This window comes from Zosterops lateralis (assembly GCF_965231275.1).
Source record: "Zosterops lateralis genome assembly, chromosome: 3".
Taxonomy (NCBI): Eukaryota; Metazoa; Chordata; class Aves; order Passeriformes; family Zosteropidae; genus Zosterops; species Zosterops lateralis.
Genome location: NC_139764.1, coordinates 110,725,337 through 110,744,250, shown reverse-complemented (window position 1 = coordinate 110,744,250; position 18,914 = coordinate 110,725,337). Strand labels below are relative to the sequence as shown.

Sequence of the window (18,914 nt, the reverse complement as noted above, 5' to 3'; positions counted from 1 at the left end):
GGAAGCACCTTCCCCACAACCAGCACACACCCCAAGGGGTGGCTGTCACCAGCAGGGCCACAGGACAGAGCTGGCAGTGACCACACCTGCACAAGGGAGGGAATTCTGCCCCTCTGCCCCCCTCAAGTGAGACCCCAACTGCAGAGCTGCCTCCAGCCCTGGGGACAACAGCAGAAGGATGTGGAGCTCCTGGAGCAAGTCCAGAGGAGGCCACAGAGATGATCCAAAGGCTGGAGCCCCTGGAGCCAAGCTGGGACAGCTTGTTCACCTGGAGAACAGAAGGATCCAGGGAGAGCTTAGAGCCTCTGCCAGACCCTAAAGGATCTCCAGGAAAGCTGGAGAGGGAGTTGGGACAAGGGATAAGGGACAGGACACAGGGAATAGCTTTCCACTGCCAGAGGGCAGGGATAGATGGGATGCTGGGAGGGTGGTGAGGCGCTGGTACAGGTTTCCCAGAGAAGCTGTGGCTGCCCCTGGATCCCTGGAAGTGTCCAAGGCCAAGTTGGACAGGGCTTGGAGCAACCTGGGCTAGTGGAAGGTGTCCCTGCTCATGGCAGGGGGTGGCACTGGATGATCTCTAAGGTCCCTTCCAACTCAAACCCTTCTCTGAAGACAGAAGGGTCTCACTTGGCTTCCACTTCAGACAATCATCTGAGGTGGTAGAAGCCAAGCAGAAGCAACCAAAAACCAGGAGCAGAGACTCTGGAGAAATCATTTATTGGCACAGGTGTTCCAGCCAAATACAGCACAGCTCTGCCTCACTGGTGCCTGAGCAAGCAGAGGTAAGGGGCTATTTTACAGTGCATGGAGAGCCTGCTTCACACATTTCAGACCCATAGCCTCAGCTCAGTAATGTACTTTGTGCTTTAAAATTAAAAAAAAAAAAAAAAAAAAGCTTTTTGCTATATTAGTGTTGGCAAATCACATGATTCCTCCTATACACAACCTATTATACCTCCCCCCAGTAACAAAAATAAGGGTTTTTTTAACCTTCCTTAATGCTTGTGGCTCAAGACAAAAAAAAAGCTTTAATTGTGTCCAGGTTAGTGAGACACCTCCAAGCATCTGCTTGAGCTCCCTGCAGCAAACTAGGGAACCATCCCTCAGCTCAGCATTCAGCACCTGCAGCCCCAAAGCACCCCAAATTTGGGTGCTGCACCCTTGCCCAGGCATGACCTGCACACATCAAGCTGCTCAGCCACAGAAGAAAAAAAAGCTTTTCTCTTCCCAGCACCCTCCCAGATGCTTGCAGGATATTTGATCAAAGGCTCCTGGAGCTCCAGCCAGGCCCTTCCCCAGCATCAATAACCCCAGACTAAAGCAGATAAAAAAGCCAGTGAACAGTTGAGGAAGAAGTGGTTTAAAAAGCCAGAAGGATGGAGCAGAGCAGGCAATGCACGAGGGACTTGGTGTAGGCAGCTCTGGCCAGAGCCACCCCACATCAAGTTCATCAATATTTTGTCATTAATAGGTCTAATTGTAGCCAATTCAAGGCACACACTCACAGGAAATTCTTTCCCTGCTTGTTCCAGGTGCTAACAGTCAGATCAACCCATCTGGGGGTGCACAAATCCCCCCTGGCCATGGCTTTCCAGCAGCATCCACCTCTGCTGCCCCACCAAGTCCCTAATCCCAGCACAGAGCTGCTGTTTTCCTGCCCTCCCAGCAGCAAACTGAGCTGGAAGGGGTCCAGGTTAACCAAATTCCAAGAGGCCAGCGAGCTCTCCAGCAGTCCTCTGAGCAGGGAATGCCCCAATGTCCTGCTGTGACCCACCAGAAGCAGGAGGTTGGCAGAGAGCAGTTCCCACCTCCAGCTCCACCGTACAATTTAAAAAACAAACCCAAAAATTAAGAAAAAAAAAAAAAAAAAAAAAAAAACAAAAAAAAGAAAAATGAAAAAAAAAAAAAAAAAAAAGATAAAAAGCTTTAATAAAGTAACCTGAACTAGAGTCTCTTTTTAGAAGGGGGGGGTCTCTGCACCCAACCCACTATCAGTTAAAAGCATCAGGGAACTCAGGATTATTTGTGGTTTGATCAGAGTTACATCCTCTTCCAGTACTGCTCCGTCCTGGGGATGCCAGCCACAACCTCGGACTCGATGCCACAGTGGTCATCTCCTCTCAGGATTTTGAAGAAGCCTGGGAGAACCACAAAAAAAAAAAAGTCACTTTCTCCGTCCCTCCGAGGGGAACAGGGTGGGGAAATGGGGTGAGAAAATGAGGCTGGGATTGATTCTTACCGTTCTCCCCCCAGTCAGTGTTCCAGGAATTGGCCACCAGCCAGTAGGGAGTGTCATTCTCCACGCCCCAGCCCAGGATACGGATGGCATGGCCTCCCACCTGCTCCCCAGAAACATGCTGGTACACCCCTGCAAGGGAAAAAAATACACCCCAAAATGTTAACAGACACGACTTGGCCACACCACAGAGTGTTCACAACCCGGTGTCAGAACCCCCAGAGTGGCTGAGGAGGTGGTTTTTGGTTGAATGTGAAACTGAAACTTAGTGCAGAGTCTGGAGGAAGGAGTTCTGCACAGGGAGATAGTGACAGGACGGAAGGGAGAGGTTTTAAACTAAAAGATGGGAGATTTAGGTTGGGTTTTAAGAGGAAGTTCTTCCCTGTGAGGGTGGGGAGGCCCTGGCACAGGGTGCCCAGAGAAGCTGTGGCTGCCCCTGGATCTCTGGAAGAAGCAACCAAGGCCAGGCTGGACAGGGCTTGGATCAACCTGGGCTAGTGGAAGGTTCCAATCCCATGGCAGGGATTGGAATGAGATGATTTTTTTAATCATTATCTTCCACCCCAAACCATTCCATGATTCTGCAACCGATGCACCCAGAGACATTCCCCAGGGGGCTCAAAGGGAGTTCAAAACAAGAGTTTTGAGGTCCCAGAATCAGAGCTGCTGTTGTCAGCTGGAATTTGGGGTGCTTCCCATTAGGGTCCCTTCCCTAATCCAATCCCAAGAACTGATTATTCCTGCTATGGATACAGGAGATGGGATCTGCCCACATCCTTGCCACACCAGACACTCAAGTGTGAGGCTGAGCTCTCCAAGACTGGAGAAGACAGGCCAGGCCCATGGATGAAGCAGGGAACAGGCTCCCCCCACCACAGCCCCACTGTTGCTGCTCACCAGATTTGTACATCAGGAAATCCTCGTAGACAATGAAGGCTCCTTCCACTGGGCCGTTCTTGTAGATCTCAGCCATGATTTCCTTCTCACTGCGAGGGACTCCGTAGGATGTGATGCCTAAAAGGAAAGGAATTCCCACCATCAGGATGGCTTGACCAAGCCTGCTCAGTGTGACCCTGCAGCAGGCCTCTTGCACCTAAATTCAGGCTAAATCCAAACCCAGCAGCTCCAGAGGGACTGACACAGCCAGGTAGGAAAAGTGGGCTCCAGCCACTCCTGTTCCAGAGGGAATTATTTAATCTGAGCCCTGTTCTGTACCCAAAGACCTATTCCAGACAGCTTTAGTGGGAAGGGACATTTTTCCCTTGCACATTGTCCTTTTTAAAACCCAAAAGACTCAAGGTGAAGACAAATCTCCAGGAAACAGCCAGATTATCCTAACTGTACAAGGCTGGCTGCTGCCAAGGAGATTTGGAGGTGGCTTGGACACCAGATGGGGCTCAGCACCACACTCTTCCCGCAAACCACCTGCACCACAAGGACTCAAACCAGTTCCACCACTTTCCCCCTCCCCTCTGAGTCTCAGCAAACACAAACTGTGCATCTGCCACACTCAGGACCACCAGAATGGAGCCTCCGGGGACAGGAAAAAACCACCAGGAACGGGTTCATTCCTACCAACCCCTCCCAGCTGCCACGAGGAGCAGCTCTGGGGCTGCTTTGGAGGTCACCTCCCTTACCATAGTGCTTGTCCTCCTTGTATGAGGGTGAGTATCCAGGCTCACAGTGCCGGCTGCACCTCGGGGTGCTCCCTCCCTCCCCAGTGCAGGGGGGCCGGGTGCCGTTCACGTGGTGCTCGCAGGGTGGGATGGAGTAGGGCCGGCAGCCTGTGCAGGACAGAGGTGACATCAGCTGGCTGTCCCCCAAAGACCCCAAGAGCCACGCTAGAGAAGGCTCTAGACACCCCAGGGAAGAGCCTTTCTGCCCCAGGAACCCCACAAATCAGTGGGGTGGTGCAGGAGGTCCTCCCTCCCCTGCCAGATGGGCAATCCCTCCATGAGCAACGTGTTTCCCACCAGACCTGCTGCTCACCACCCCCTCTCCAAATGGTGATGGAAAAGGTGGAAACGTGAACCAACTGATGGTCATGACAGAGGGAGGCAGAGTAGGTTCCAGTCTAGAAGTTATTTTTTTGAAGGGGAAATGTGTCAGGAAGACTCCTGACCTCATCCAAAGTGCTGGTTCAAAACCAGCAACAACATGAAATTCAGAGCCTGATTCATTTCTGCTATGGAAACAGGGGCCTTGAGGGGTGTGTTGAGGACTCCTGGCTCCCTTCCCAGATGGGCCTCCTGCCTCTGGGTGTGCTCAGGGACCTTTGTCCCAAAGGAGTGACTAGAAGGAGCCATGGGGGTGGGGGCAGGGAAAACCAGCTGGGACTATAGAGGTGCTGGAGTTGAAGGATGCAGAGCAGGAGAAAAGCAGCCCAAAAAACATGAACCTTAACCAAGCAGAGATGCTCCTCCTTGCTTCCCCAAGGGTTTGTGCCAGGACTTACCCACGTGGGAGTCGTAGAGCCCCCCGGACACGAGGCCCCTCTCTGTCCAGTACCTCCATGCTCCAGAGGGGTAACCACCATTGCACCTGGGGGAGAGGCACCAGCTCCAGCCCCAGCCAGCCCATTTTGGGAGAGGCAAGGGAATGGAGCCAGCCTGGGATGGTTCAAAGGAAGGTTTGGGCACATTAAAACTTTTTTGAGTTTGTTCTTTTCTTCCCCAGGATCTGCCTTGAGACTCCAAGGCCTCAGGCAAAGAGAGATGAGCACTCATGGCTCCAAATCCTAAAGTGCCTCCTTACCATGTCCCCAATCCACTTCTGCTGCCAGGAGCAACAGGACATGGAGACTCAACTCCCTACCCTGTGCTCAACAACTGGGAAAGCCACAGGCAAAAGGCTCGTGCCTGAAAACCAAGGATGTGGGACTATGAAAAGATCCTTCCTTTGGCTTTGGCAGCTGACAGCTCTGTGTGGGAGAGCATCACTATGTGATTGCAGCCATCACCATCCACTGTGCTGTGTCCCAGTCCCTGGAATCCCCTTTATGTTCCCACCTAACTCCCTCATCCACAGCACAAACCTCTGGAGGAGCTTTGTGCTGGTCAGGGAGGTAATGAAGGCAGGGCTGAAGCAATCAGCACCTCCAGGGTCTACCCCTGCTCCTCCCAACCACCCTCCAGGTGCACAAGGACAGGGAGCAGCTCACCCCATGCCACACTCAAAGCCACAGCACGACAGCAGGTCCTCAGCTGAGACCTCCACGCTGACCTTGGCGTTGGTGTGGACACAGATCCGGTCTGAAATCGCTTCCACGGCACCAAAAGCCTGAGGGCACAACCCCAAAAACACCCATTAGAGCTGGCCAGGGGAGAGAGAAACCAGGAAACATCCTGGAAATGAGTGCAGCAAGCATGGCCTGGCTGGGAGAAGCCACCCAGGAGCTCAGACACTGCAGGATCCCACAGTGTCCCCCCACAAAGGGCAACAAAGGTGCTCCAAGGGCTGGAGCCGCTCTGCTCTGGGGCCAGGCTAGGAGAGCTGGGGGTGTTCACCTGGGCAAGAGAAGGATCCAGGGAGAGCTCAGAGCCCCTTCCAGAGCCTAAAGGGGCTCCAGGAGAGCTGGAGAGGGGCTTGGGACAAGGGATGGAGGGACAGGACACAGGGAATGACTTCCCACTGCCAGAGGGCAGGGTTGGATGGAATATTGGGAAGGAATTCTTTGCCGTGAGGGTGGTGACGCCCTGGCACAGGGTGCCCAGAGAAGCTGTGGCTGCCCCTGGATCCCTGGAAGTGTCCAAGGCCAGGTTGGACAGGGCTTGGAACACCCCAGTCTGTGGATGGTGTCCCTGCCCATGGCAGGGGTTCAGCAGCAAATACAAAGGTATGGGCTTTGCCCAGTAATTCTCATGAACACAACATTAAACTTCCCTTATCCTTACCCAGCAGGAGCCACAGGAGCCCTGGTCTCTGATCTCACTGATGGTGGGGCAGTTGGGCCACTGTGTCCGTGAGTCAAAGTTATCAGGCAGCTCCACGTCTGCAGCAAAGTCCACCCTGTGAGGAGAGAGAAATCCTGTCTCAGGAACATCAGCAAAGCACAGCTGGGTGCACTGCACTCTACAACCTCCTCTGAAGGTGACCTGGAGGAGGAGGGCTGTTGTTTGCTCACTGAAGGAGCATAAATACTTGTGGTGTCCTCAGACCAGCTCAACAGCTCCTCTGGTGTGGTCATTTTCAAGGATAACAAACTGAACAACTGGTCAAGTATCTGGCATGGACTTTCCCCCTCACTTGTGCTCTGTGCTTAATTCCATGAACAATGCCCACCCTGCTGCCCAGGAGAGTCCCTCACCCACCCCAGATGCTCATGAAGGATCCACACAAGCTTTACTGGAGCTTCACCTTCTCCTCCCTGCACTCACCTCTCGGGGAGCTTGGGCCCACCCAGGAAGGTGCCACAGAGCTTCTTCACATAGCTCATGTCAGCATTGTGGAAGTTGTGCCCTGCCTGGGGAGAGACACACAGAATTGGGACCTGATTCTCCAGAGCCATCAAGAGCAATCTCTGGGATCACAGCCCGGTGCTCCAGAGCTCCCTGAATCCCAACCAGAGCCTGACACTGGCTGCAAAGCCCAGGGGCCAAGAGCCAACTACCTACAGACACAGAACACAGCCCAGGATCAGCCCATCAGGACCAGGAAGGTCCAGCTGGAGGTTTTGGACAAGGAGGGTCAGGTCACCAGGAACTGGACACTCGCTGCTTGTCTCCAGCCTCTTGCAGAGTTTCCTCCTCTTACATTGCTCCTATTCCACAAATTCATCCTGCTCTGCTCCAAAGAGGAGCTCCACAGTTCCTGTCACTGCAGGAACCCCTGACAGCATCACCTCACTGGAAAAAGGAGCTGAGACCAGCTGGATCGATGTCACCACCATGGTGACACTCCCAACGCTCAATCATCAAATCCCACATGGAGACTGTCAGCAATGCATCCCCCCCACCCAAAAAAAAAAAAAAAAAAAAAAAACCCACAAAAAACCCAAAAAAAACCACCCAAATCAGCCCAGTACTCACTTTCCAGGTGGTGTTGAGCTTGTTTATGTGGTTGACCAGGTCATCTGAGAGAGGAGGGAAGTAAGGAACGCTGCGAGCGCTGGCGAAGGCCACCAGGACACACAGGAGGGACAGGGACGGCCACATCTTGGCTACTGAACAGGACACTCCACCTGCAGCCAGATTGGAACAGTGTTGAAAACGTGCCCAAGGTGGGCTCAGCAGCACAAAATGTGCGGCTGCACCAGATCCCCAAGTGCCCCAAAGGTCAGGAGAGAGACACAGGAAGAGAGAAACAATCCCCAGCCTGCAGCTCAGGAGAAATCAGACAAGGCAACCTTGTTTGTTGACCACTGCAGGATTAGCAGCAGCAAGAAAATACCTTTTGAAGCAGATCCAAAGGGATTTGGAGGGTATTAAGACCTGTGTTTACTTCCACAACAATGGAGAATAAGCACCAGGAGGAGGAATAAAGTGACATCCCATCTCCACATCAAACTTCAGGAATGAGACTTGATAGGCCCTGGCCCTGCTCTTCCCTTTAAAGATATTACTCCAAATTACATTTTTGGAATTTAGAGCCTCATTTTGGCCAGCACGTTGCTCTGGGGGTGTCACAGCTCCATGTGTGACTCCCTGTCCATGCACAGGGGGATCAGCAGGCACCTGTGGCTGCTGTCCTCTGCTCCCCTCCTGCTGGAGCTTTTCCCCAGGGAAGTGCAGGGTGTGAGGAAAGCCCCAATTTGGGGATCAGAGACATGGGGAAAATCCAAGAGCAGGAAAGAAAGGACCACACTCTCCTGTGCAAGGAGCACAAGCACCATGCAGCCCCACAGCCACTCCAGGGCTCTGTGATTTCCCTGCTCCCCTTTAACCTAATTCACATTGAATTGCCCAACTTCAAATTAACCCTCAGCGCTAGCAGCCACTTGTTCGTTCAGACACATCACGAGCTCCTTTATCTCTGCAAACACACCAGGGCACCTTCCTCCTCCTCCTTCTCCAAACCCTCTCAGCTCCCTCCCAGCAGCCCCACATCCACCCCAACCAGCCCCAAGCCTGGTGAGCACTCCAAGGCCTCACAGCAGAGATATTCAGGTTTTAATTCCTGCTCAGCTCAGCGAGCTCAACGTGTAATCACCTTTGCAAGCCCCGGCTTAAACCGGACACGCAGCTCCTGCCAGCAGCTCCACGAGCCCCACAGCAGCAGAGCTGGATGAGCAGGGGATGGGGATGGGAGACATCCCACACCTCCCTGCTGGCTGCTTCCACCCACTCACAGCCAAGTTTAGCCTTTCCAGAGAAGAAAACCCAGCAGGAGTGTCCTACTTTCTGCCAGCAGTGAGCCCAGGCGGCTGCAGCTCGCTGCATAAAGGGGCTTTTTTCTTTCCTTTCCCACTCCTCCTTACACCATTTATTTGGTTGTTCCCCCTTCTTCTTTGTGCTTTCAGCAGGACTCTCAGACCAAAACCAAAAAAAAACCCAGCTGAGTTTCAGCAGCACTCCTAAATCTCACCTATTTGAAGGGTCTTTATGCATATTTTCAGGGGTTTCATGAATATTTTCTTGCTTAGAGGTTTCTGCAGGCAAGGGACTTGCTGGCTGTGCTCCCCTGCTTACTCAGCAGGAAGGAGGTTAAACCCAGGAAAATAAAAATACTCTTACAATACAACTTTTTGCCCACAACAGGCCACAGAAAGCCTGAGCTGAAGCACATCTTAATGAAAAAAAATCTTATAAAAGTAATAAAAAAAAAAAAATGCACACACACATACAAATGTCAAACCCCAAAACCCCTCTGTACTTCCTGCAGTCAACTCGGTATTTTCCCTCAGCAGAGGCAGGAGGTGTTTATGAGGCCACAATAATGACACTTTTTTTTTTTTTCATGTAATCACATGATTACACTTTTTTTTTTTTTTTTCCAGCAGGATGTTTGTCAATCTGCTGACAGGCTGCAAAAACCACCCTGCCAAGCATCGGTGTGTGCTGCTCACAGCCCAGCTTTTGAGGGACAGACACGGGACATCTCCCAGACCACACTCTCCAGGCAACCTGAAACCAAACTGAAAATAGATCCCAGCAGTTTCTCCTTCGACAGGCAGAGTTTCAGCTCTCGCTGCTTTGCATCTGCACCATGGTCATGGCTCAGGGCCAGCAAAGCCAGCAAAGTAAATAGCTGGGAGTCAGACGGCTCTTTAGGCAAAAAAACTCCCCAAAAAAGTCCTCTTGCCAAGTCCCCAGTGGGCATGGAGCCTCCCTATGTGTCATGAGAGAGCTGGGGAAGTCCAGTCTGGGGAAGAGAAGGGTGATCTCAGAGCCCCTTCCAGAGCCTAAAGAGGCTCCAGGAGAGCTGGAGAGGGACTGGGGACAAGGGATGGAGGGACAGGACACAGGGAATGGCCCCCCACTGCCAGAGGGCAGGGATAGATGGGATATTAGGGAGAAATTCTTCCCTGTGGGGGTGGTGAGGCACTACAACAGGTTGCCTCAAGAGATGGGGGATGCACCATCCCAAAAAACATTCAGTGTCAGGTTGTCCAGGGCTCTGAGCAAGCTGATGTATAGTAAAAATATACAGTTAAAGATGTCCCTGCCCATGGCAGAGAGGTTGGAATTAAATGCCCTTTAAACACCCCCTCCAACCCAAACCTTTCTATTATTTGAGGTCTCCTCTGGCCATGAAGTTTTGGGCTGTGGGAGCTCGCACTCTCAGCTGGCACCAGGTATCCCAAGATCTGTCTGGAAAAGGAAGGGGAAATCCTCACTCCCGTGGGATTTCTCCCTCTCTGACCCCCCCTTCTCCCTGGCTTTATCCCATGTACAGCAGGTCTATAAATAGGACACACAGGCACGGGACATGCAGGACGGATTCCCACTGCCCATGGGTCATGTACAGCCCAACCACAACAACCCCAATAGACCCTACAGCCACAAAAAGCTGCTGGTTTCCTCCCTCACCCTCCTGCCCCAGCTGATCTCAGCAGCAAGAGCCTCTCCTGGCAGTGTTATCACCCTGGTGCTTCCCCCAGCACCGCTATCTCCTCCTCACACTCCTCCTCCCCATAAAAACCTCATGGCCGTTTGAACCCCACAGCAGCAGCCCCAAAACCAAAATTGCATCACAGCTGCTGCACCTCACCATCTACCCCTGCTTTGTGCACAGCAAGTGGGGCAGAGGAGTTTCCCCTGGAACCTCAGCAGATCCTTTCCCTTTCTCACATCTCCAGAGGTGCCTCAGCTACAGGATAACCCTTGGCTAAGGCTGATCCACAGCTCACATCCCACCACAGCACATCAGCTGGAAACAGAAATGAGGCTGTTGGGCTCCTCAGGACCCATCAGCTCCACCCTGCAGAATCCCCCAGGTGGCAGGAGGATGTTTGGGGCTTGCAAAGAGCTCCTCAGGTTGCTGCTTCACCTTCCCCTGAAGCAAGCACAGAGAATAAATACTTTAAGATCCAAAGCATCTGCTAAGAAATAAACACCCACCAGCACACCTGACCCTGGGTGGGACAGGACACTCACGATTCAGCCTTAGAAAGAGGAAATTTGGGCCAGCTGAGTGCAGCCCCTCTCCAGGCAGTGAGGAGGAGGATGCAGCGAGGCCAAAGGCTCTGCAGGAGCTGCTGAGAGCAGCTGCAGCCTGCGAGGGAGGAGAGCACCCGAAGGGCTGTGCCTGTGCTGGTGCTGCAGCATCCACCCACAGCTCTCGGTGCTGTCGCAGAGCAGGAGGAGGAGGGAAGGAGGAGACACCACCCAAGTGCCATCTCCATCCCTGCTGACCAGAGCAGCTCCCTGCCTGTTTTCTCATATACACAGCTCCTGGTAGTTGAATATCTGATATCCCAGAGCTCAGCAGGATCCCACATCACCTTCCCAGCAGCCAAGGCAGGCACACGGAATCCCTTCACCTATGCACCAGCAAGGTCTCCTTCCCCAAAACAAAGCCCACAAAAGTCCCACTTGACTTTATTTAAGAAAAAAAGCAGCGACCCAACCCCCAAACCGGCTATTCCCAGCCCAGTTCACATGACTCAGTGGAGGCAGGTCAGACCAAAGATAAGTCACAGCCCTGGAGCATCTCCCAGCTCCCTGCAGTGTCTGGGCCAACCCCCTGCAGGCACAGACAGAGACATCCACACCCTCCCCAAGGCTCTGAGGAAGGTGAAAACTGTCCCACCCTCCTTTCTACAACAGCCCCCAGCCTTCCAGGGGTGCTCAGCACAGCCCAAATCATGTGTCCTGCCTGGGCTGAGCTTTGTCCTTTGTTCTCTCTCTCTCTCTGCCAGGGCTTGTGACTCCAAACCACAACAAAGCGAGCCCAGGAAGGTTCAGCTGCAGCCCTTGATCCAGCTCAGCCTGCTGCGTCACCAGGTGAGCTGGGCAGCACCAAAGACTTCATTACAGCTCTGGCTGCGTTGCCAAAGCTTGAATTATTTTTTTTCATCAAGGAGAAAGAAAAAAAAAAAAAAAAAAACAAAAAAAAAACAAAAACACCAAACAAACAAACCAACATGAGGTTCTTCTCCCCACGCTTGTTCCCTTCTGGCAAAGCCACATCACTGACACAGGTGAGATGACAGAATCCTAGAGAGGTTTGGGGTTGGAAGAGATCCTAAAGATCATCTAATTTCAACCCTACTAGACCTGGCTGCTCTGTATCCGACAAAATAATTCCCTCTTGAGACAAGCTGCAGCACTCACCTCTGCAGCTCCCATGCACGGAAAACACAAGATTCCTCCCAAATTAAGCCGCACTGATTATTTTTTTTTTCTCCTCTTGGTACAAACCAATCCATAAACCAGAGTCTTGCACAAGCCCCCAGACTGCGGAAATCCCTTCCCTTCATCTGCAACCCGCAGGGAAATGCCAGAAAAGGAAGCGATCTTTGCAGAGCATCCCTGAGAGTGGGATGTGGGGATGAGAGATCCATTCCAGGCCGGGGGGATGCAGGGGCAGCTTCTCCAGCGCCATTCCCAAAACACGGTCCCCATCCAAACCCAGGGATGTTCCCGGGGTGCCAAACCCACCTCGGCAGCAGCTGACGATGTTTTTTCCTGTCTCTATCATAAAAACAATGTTTCCTCTCTCTTCCCGTGACCTTTCCTGAAGGTTGGATGTTCATTTTCCCCGCAGCGCATCCCCCTCCCTCACCCGCACTAAAAATCCCCCAAAAAACGCCGCTGGAAGAAGCGGGAGACGCCGCTGTTGTTGTTGTCCCTGCGGGTGTTCCATGACCATGGAAGGGGGTGCCCCATTGCCGAGTCCCCTGTCCCTGAGCATCCCCTCCCTGACCGCCCTCCGCCCGCCTCGCTCCTTGTGCGCGCCCCCGGCACTCACCGGGTTCACTGCCGGGGGTTCACCGGCTCTCACGGCCCCCGAGAGCGCTCGGTAGCCACGGCCGGGGCAGGTCCCGGAGGCTGAGTCATTCCGGGCCGTCCCGCCCCCGGTGTGACAGCATCCTGCCGGCTGCCCGCCCCTGGACCCGCCTCCCTCCCTGCTTCCATCCCTGCTTCCATCTATCCCTGCATCCGTCTATCCCTGCATCCGTCTATCCCGGCATCCGTCTATCCCGGCATCCATCTATCCCTGCATCCGTCTATCCCTGCATCCGTCTATCCCTGCATCCGTCTATCCCTGCTCCCGGCTCCATCGCTGCTCCTCAGTGCTTCTCTCCTTCCTCCATCCCTGTTCCTCAATGCTTCTCTCCTTCCTCCATCCCTGCCCCTGCTTCCTTCATCCTGTCTGCACCTCTGCTGCTGCTGCCATCCCTCCTCCTGCCGACCTCCATCCCTCCTTGTTTTCATAGCTCTGACCTGCCTGTATCTTTCCTCAATTCCACCTCCAGCCCACCTGTATCCCTCCTCCATCCTGCCTCTGAGCTTCCTCAATCCCACAGGTGTTCCACCGTCTGCCGTCCCATCCCATCCCATCCCATCCCATCCCATCCCATCCCATCCCATCCCATCCCATCCCATCCCATCCCATCTCTCATCCTTCCTCCCGCCTTTCTCGCTTCCTGCCCTACTCCATCCCGTTTCGTTTTCATCTTCCAATCTGCCTGCATTCCTCCTCAGTCCCACCTGCATCCCACCTTTATCCCGGTTTAATCCCATCCACATCCTTCCTGTTCCCTTCTCCCATCCTGTCTCCATCCCATCTGGTTTTCCTCCAGCAACCTGTCTGGGTTTTTCCTGAATCCCACCTATATCCCACCCTTTGCTATCCTGTCTCCATCCTGCCTCTGTCCCTTTTCCTTCCTGTTTCTTTCCTCCAGCTGGCCTCTCTCCCATCTGGTTTTCCTCCTACAACCTGCCTGTATCCTTCCTAAATCCCACCTGCATCCCACACCCATCCATTTTTAACTCCATCTGCATCACACAGGTTCCCCAGAGAAGCTGTGGCTGCCCCTGGATCTCTGGAAATGTCCAAGATCAGAGCTTGGATCAACCTGGGATAGTGGGAGATGTCCCTGCATGTGGCAGGGGGTGGAATGGGATGAGCTTTAAGGTCTCTTTCCACCTAAACCATTCTGGGATTCTTTGATCCTCCTGCTTCCCTCCTCCACCTGCCTTTATCCCATCTGATTTTCCTATTCCACCCTCCATGCACCCCAGCACTACCCAGTCTCCATGGCACTTCTGTCCTGCCAGCATCCCTTGAAGTTTTCATCTGGAAATGTGGAAATATTTCACTGTGTAACTGTGCTGACTCTTCTTCCCTCATTTTGGCCAATTTTCAGGAGTGTGAACAACAGAAAAATCACCTCAGGAGCCAGTTTCAAGTCCTGTTCTAAACCTCTGTGACACGAAACCTTCTCTTCAATGAGAAAACAACCCATTTTTTAGAATTATTTTCTCACCCTTCTCTGTAAGGAGGAGGGAAAAATTATACTCCCCACCATTTTTAGAAATGAAAATACCATGTAGCCTGGAACCAAAAATAATTAATCAGTGATCAAAACCCAGTGAACATATTCCTTTTTTCCCCCTGGTTCCATTTAAATCAATCAATTTTTGGTCATGTTGACATTTTATAAATTTATTTTGGTTTGAGAAGGTTTTCTAGTGAAGTGATGAGAATAATCAGAATAACATTTAATCCCTTTGGCTGCACAACCCAGCACTTATGCAGTAAAATTAGAGATGTTTTTGATGTGTTTAAATGTTTTTATTTTTCAATGCTCTGTGTGCAATGGCCCTTGGACCACTGCATGGCTTTGCCTGTAATATTTAGCCACTCCTTCACTATGTTTTTATTTGTGCTTTAGCAATTAAAATATTTTTTTTTAAAAAAAATCAGTTGTAACCTGCCTAACTTCCCTCTGACTCCACAAGATTTCTTCGCTCTCCTTGTGAAGGTTGATTTCAGTTTTCCACGTTGGCTGTGAGGGTTTGTTGACATAAAACACAGCAGAAATAACCTGGATTTTGTCCTGCCCTTTGTACAGTCTGGCTCCAAAAGCCTCCAGTCATGTGGAGCTGCAGTCAGGACATCACTTAACACTCATTTCTCCCAGTAACTTGGTCAGTTCCCTCTGAACTCCCCCCCACTCCTTATTTCCAGCTTGGTTTTCACCCAGAAATCGCAGAAGAGCGATTTTAAACCTGTGCAGTCCCATAAAGCACTTTTTTTATTTTGCCTTGCTCTGAGTCACCATGGAGCCCTTCCTTCAGGCTCTTCAGTGTCCTCTGTGGGTTTTTCGGGAGGGAGAAGCCACCTGTGTTTTCCTGCAAATACTTGGTGTCTTTTTAGAAACAAAAGTATGAACTAAAACTTTGCACACACTGCTGACTCTCTGGGGAAGTGTCAAAGTTGTTGCCCCTATTGCAGCTGGTCAGGGCTGAAAACATTTCCGTTTCTGAGATGAGCTGATCATTTTTGAGATAAGGTGTTCACTTTTGAGATAAAATGCTCTGAGGGTTGGAGCCCCTCTGCTCTGGAGCCAGGCTGGGAGAGCTGGGGGTGCTCACCTGGAGAAGAGAAGGATCCAGGGAAACCTTAGAGCCCCTTCCAGAGCATAAAGGGGCTCCAGGAGAGCTGGAGAGGGGCTGAGACAAGGCATGGAGGGACAGGACAAGGGGGAATGGGTATGATGGGATATTGGGAAGGAATTTTTCCTGGTGAGGCTGGTGAGGCCGTGGCACAGATTGCCCAGAGAAGTTGTCACTTCCCTGGAAGTGTCCAAGGCCAGGTTGGGGCTTGGAGCAACCTGGGAGAGTGGAAGGTGTCCCTGCCCATGGCAGGGGGTGGAACGGGATGAACTTTTAAGGTAATTCCACCCCAAACTATCCTGTTGTTCAATGATAAGTTGTTTTTATAAATCATGCTGAATAATGCAGCCAGGAAAGCTTCCTCATTTGAGACTTCCCAGCGAGTTCAAAAATCCCCTGTGTGCCCAAACCAGGCATGAAACAACCCTTTCTTTTTCTCCTCTTTTCTCATGGTGTTGCCATAAGGCCTCTGTTAGCAGTAGTTAGGCTAAGGAGTTGGTTCCTGTGCAGGCCCATGAGAACGAAACCTGAGAAATGAGGCCTGAGAATCTGCTGATGCAAGGAACAACGTTTAAAGGACTTAGTAGAGCATGTAGTACATAGGTATACAAATTACTTGTGAAATATGATTACATGGTTACCAATAAAATGTTTCTATGGTGGGAGTTAAGCTTAGAGAATTAACTTTTATTTTAGCTAGAGCAAGCGTGCAAAATTTATAGCCTTTAGAAAGGTTACCTGTAAGATGAATGTGAATGTTTAAAGTAAAATACGTAGGAGGCTGCACGTAGGCTGATGAAGTAAGATTTGTAACAAAGGTATAAAAGATGAGCATCTTTTGTAACCAACTCGGGACCCTGACTTTGAGACGCTAGTCCTCAGGGTCCTCGGGGCCCCTAAATAAAGCACCGCATAAACTGACACTCTGTTGGTTTGTGTTTTCTCTGGGGATCGGGCAGCAGTTTTCTGGCGACCGCGGCAGGACCTCCGGAGGTGGCTGGGGCGGTTCGCGAGCCGATCAACTCCACGCCGGCACCAGGTGATTTCTGGGGAGTCATCGACCCGCGCCCGACCCCGCGCCTGACGGACGACTGTGAGAAGGTAAGCCCGAAAGGTGCTTTATTTTATTTTTTTTTTAAGGTTTGGGTGCCTGCCTAATAAGACGGGACGGCGATTCCCGCAGGGTTGGGCTAAAGACGTCTATGGTCTGGGAAGCCTAGGCGCCGACCGTCAGACGAGGCGAAAGCCTCGCAGGCTCGGCACTTGCCCCTCGCGGCGACGAGAAGTGGCAAGTTTGGTATTGGTATTGGTATTGGTACTGGTATTGGTATAGGTATTAGTATTAGTATTGGTGTGAGTGTGTGTGTGTGAGCAACTTAAAGTGTAAAAAAAAAAAAAAAAAAAAAAAAAAAAAAAAAGAGAAAAAAAAAGAAAAAGAGAAAAAAGAAAGAAAAAAAAAAAAAAAAAAAAAAAAGAGAGATGATGCCGTTTAAAACCTTTAAGGCTTTGGTACAATCTAATGATAAGGTCCCAGGGAATTCCCCCTTGGGATGTTTACTGGGAAGGTGGAAAAAGGAAGGATTCCACCAAGAGTTACATAAAAGTAAAAAGTAAAAAGATTGATTATTGTAATCATCGGTGGACACTATATGAAACTGGTGGCCCAGAGTGGCCTTTGAATGGATCTGTTAACCCTGATGTTATAACCCTTTTGATGTGCTTTTTACAGAATAATGAGAAATGGGATGAGATACCTTATCTTGATTTGTTTTATGCTCTCAAAAACAAACCAGAGATGGCCAGAAAATGGGTCTTTACAATCAGAACTTATATCACAACTGATGCCACATTGTAAACGAGAATCGAAACTTGATGAATTGCCATACATAGATCTTTTCTTTTATTTAAAAGAGAAACCGGCATGGTTAGTGGAATGTGGAATACAAGCACTAGTCTTAGAAAATAATCATTGTTTGGCTTGCGTCCAAGATAAGTGTTGTGTAGAACACCTGGTTTTGAAAAAAAAAAAAAAGGGAGGAGATGATTTGGAAGCTGATTTATTTGTAAGACCAACTGCCCCTACCAACGTTCCCTCAGCATTAAGTTTTACTCCACTTACTCTCACCCCACCTGATTCTGTTTCCTCTCCCCTGGTTGCGCCTATCCAAAATGCTTCTCCTGGCTATCCCCCTTCTCTGCTGACACTTGCTCAAAGATTTATCCCTCTACCGACCCTCTTCTCCCACCTACGCCTATGTCATCGGCTCCTGTCCCCTATCTCCAGTCCTCCTCTGCCGGAGTTGCCCATTGCTTCTATCCCTGGCAGCGATCGGGATTTGACTGTGGGGCGAGGATGAAAGGAAGGGAGATGCAGAAGGGACAGGGTGGAGAGCAGTGGTGGTGGAGGGGATGGCTCGGATGCAGCCAGGAAATATACTGGTCTTCAGGTGGATGGTGGGCGAGCGGGGATTCAGCTCGCCTTTATTTTTCTAGACCAGTCACATGAGGACATTAGGAAAAGTTACAGGAACTGGAAAGCGGAAAGTTAAGAAGTTTGGACAAGCTTTTAGAGGTGGCGAGGACGTGGTGGCAGAACCGGTCGGGACAGTAATAGAGGTGGTTTTGGCAGAAGCTGTGGAGTATTAAGAATAAATAAATTAGAAGGACATTGAAAGTGAGAGTGCCCAAACTGGTTTAGTCAGTATGTTCAGCCTCAGTTGAGTAGCATAGCCAGAGTCATGGATCTGTGAGGGGAAGCCAGGATCAAAGGAACAGATGGTCACTCTGTGCTTAGAAGGGAAAGATATCACTTTTCTTGTAAATATTTCATATTAAATTATGTAGAAGGGCAGATTGGAAAAAAAAGAAAAAAAAAAAAAAATTGACTGTAATTATTGGAGCCACAAGGAAGGAGGAGATCTGGCCATTCCTGCAACCCCTAGATCTGAGCTTTGGAAATAAAACTTTAACACATAATTATTTTTTTTTATGTATGCCTGGGTGTTCAGCTTTGCTTTTTGGATGTGATTTTCTGGCAGCTCTAGAGGGAGTGATTACTTTTGAGAATGGTGAACTTGTAATGAGGATACCCGAGTCTAAACCAGGAAAGATTTTAACAGTAAAAGAGAAACCAACTCCAATATTCCTAAAAAGGTAGAAGAAGTAGTGATTCCCTCTGTGTGGGAAACGGATATATTAAGGAAATCTAAATTGGCACAGCCAGTACAGGTAGAATTGAAGGAAGGGCAAGTCAAGTGCCATGCAAATTAAACAATATCCTATCAAGGCAGAAGCACGATAGGGAATAGTAAAGACCATTGATAAATTCCTAAAGTACCAAATTCTAGAAGAATGTGAATTAAAATACAATACTGCAATATTCCCAGTAAAGAAATTTAATGGTGAGTATAGACTTGTACAAGATTTAAGGGGCATAAATGAGATAACTAAAAAGACATTCATTTAGTAGTTGCTAATCCTTATACATTGCTAGCATCAGTGAAAGAAATATACAAATGGTAAGTATAGACTAGTGCAGGATTTAAGGGCAATAAATAACATTGTCAAAGACATTCACCCGGTGGTGGCCAACCCGTATACTTTGTTAACATCTGTGTCAGAGAAATTCCAATGGTTTACAGTTATCGATCTAAAAGATGCCTTCTTCTGCATCC

The 18,914-nt window shown here is 50.4% G+C and overlaps 1 protein-coding gene and 1 long non-coding RNA gene across 4 annotated transcripts; one reads left to right on the top strand and one right to left on the bottom strand.

The window, feature by feature from the left end:
• Positions 1-701: 701 nt before the first annotated feature.
• On the bottom strand, positions 702-12,301 carry CTSB (cathepsin B). 3 transcript variants are annotated; one of them, XM_083857043.1, is made up of 10 exons: positions 12,277-12,301; positions 7,264-7,415; positions 6,613-6,698; positions 6,130-6,244; positions 5,397-5,515; positions 4,692-4,777; positions 3,874-4,020; positions 3,134-3,250; positions 2,240-2,368; positions 702-2,138 (listed from the first exon to the last, which is right to left on the bottom strand). In XM_083857043.1, exons 2-10 carry the CDS (start codon positions 7,387-7,389, stop codon positions 2,041-2,043), a joined length of 1,023 nt encoding a protein of 340 aa, XP_083713169.1. In that variant the 5' UTR covers positions 7,390-7,415; positions 12,277-12,301; the 3' UTR covers positions 702-2,040. The 3 variants fall into 3 exon arrangements, with proteins under 3 accessions (XP_083713169.1, XP_083713171.1, XP_083713170.1); XM_083857045.1 differs by lacking the exon at positions 12,277-12,301 and adding an exon at positions 11,275-11,376; XM_083857044.1 differs by lacking the exon at positions 12,277-12,301 and adding an exon at positions 11,118-11,191.
• LOC310907144 lies at positions 11,293-11,754 on the top strand. Its single transcript, XR_014589554.1, has 2 exons — positions 11,293-11,409; positions 11,535-11,754. It is a non-coding gene; the product is annotated as an uncharacterized lncRNA (long non-coding RNA).
• Positions 12,302-18,914: the final 6,613 nt, after the last annotated feature.

Excerpts from the sequence above, each read along its gene's own strand:
- CTSB (XM_083857043.1), bottom strand. The coding sequence starts at position 7,389 with ATGTGGCCGTCCCTGTCCCTCCTGTGTGTCCTGGTGGCCTTCGCCAGC. Across the intron at positions 4,021-4,691 it reads GCTCTACGACTCCCACGTGG|GCTGCCGGCCCTACTCCATC; the intron begins GTAAGTCCTGGC and ends TGTCCTGCACAG. Across the intron at positions 3,251-3,873 it reads CAAGGAGGACAAGCACTATG|GCATCACATCCTACGGAGTC; the intron begins GTAAGGGAGGTG and ends CTTTCCTTTTAG.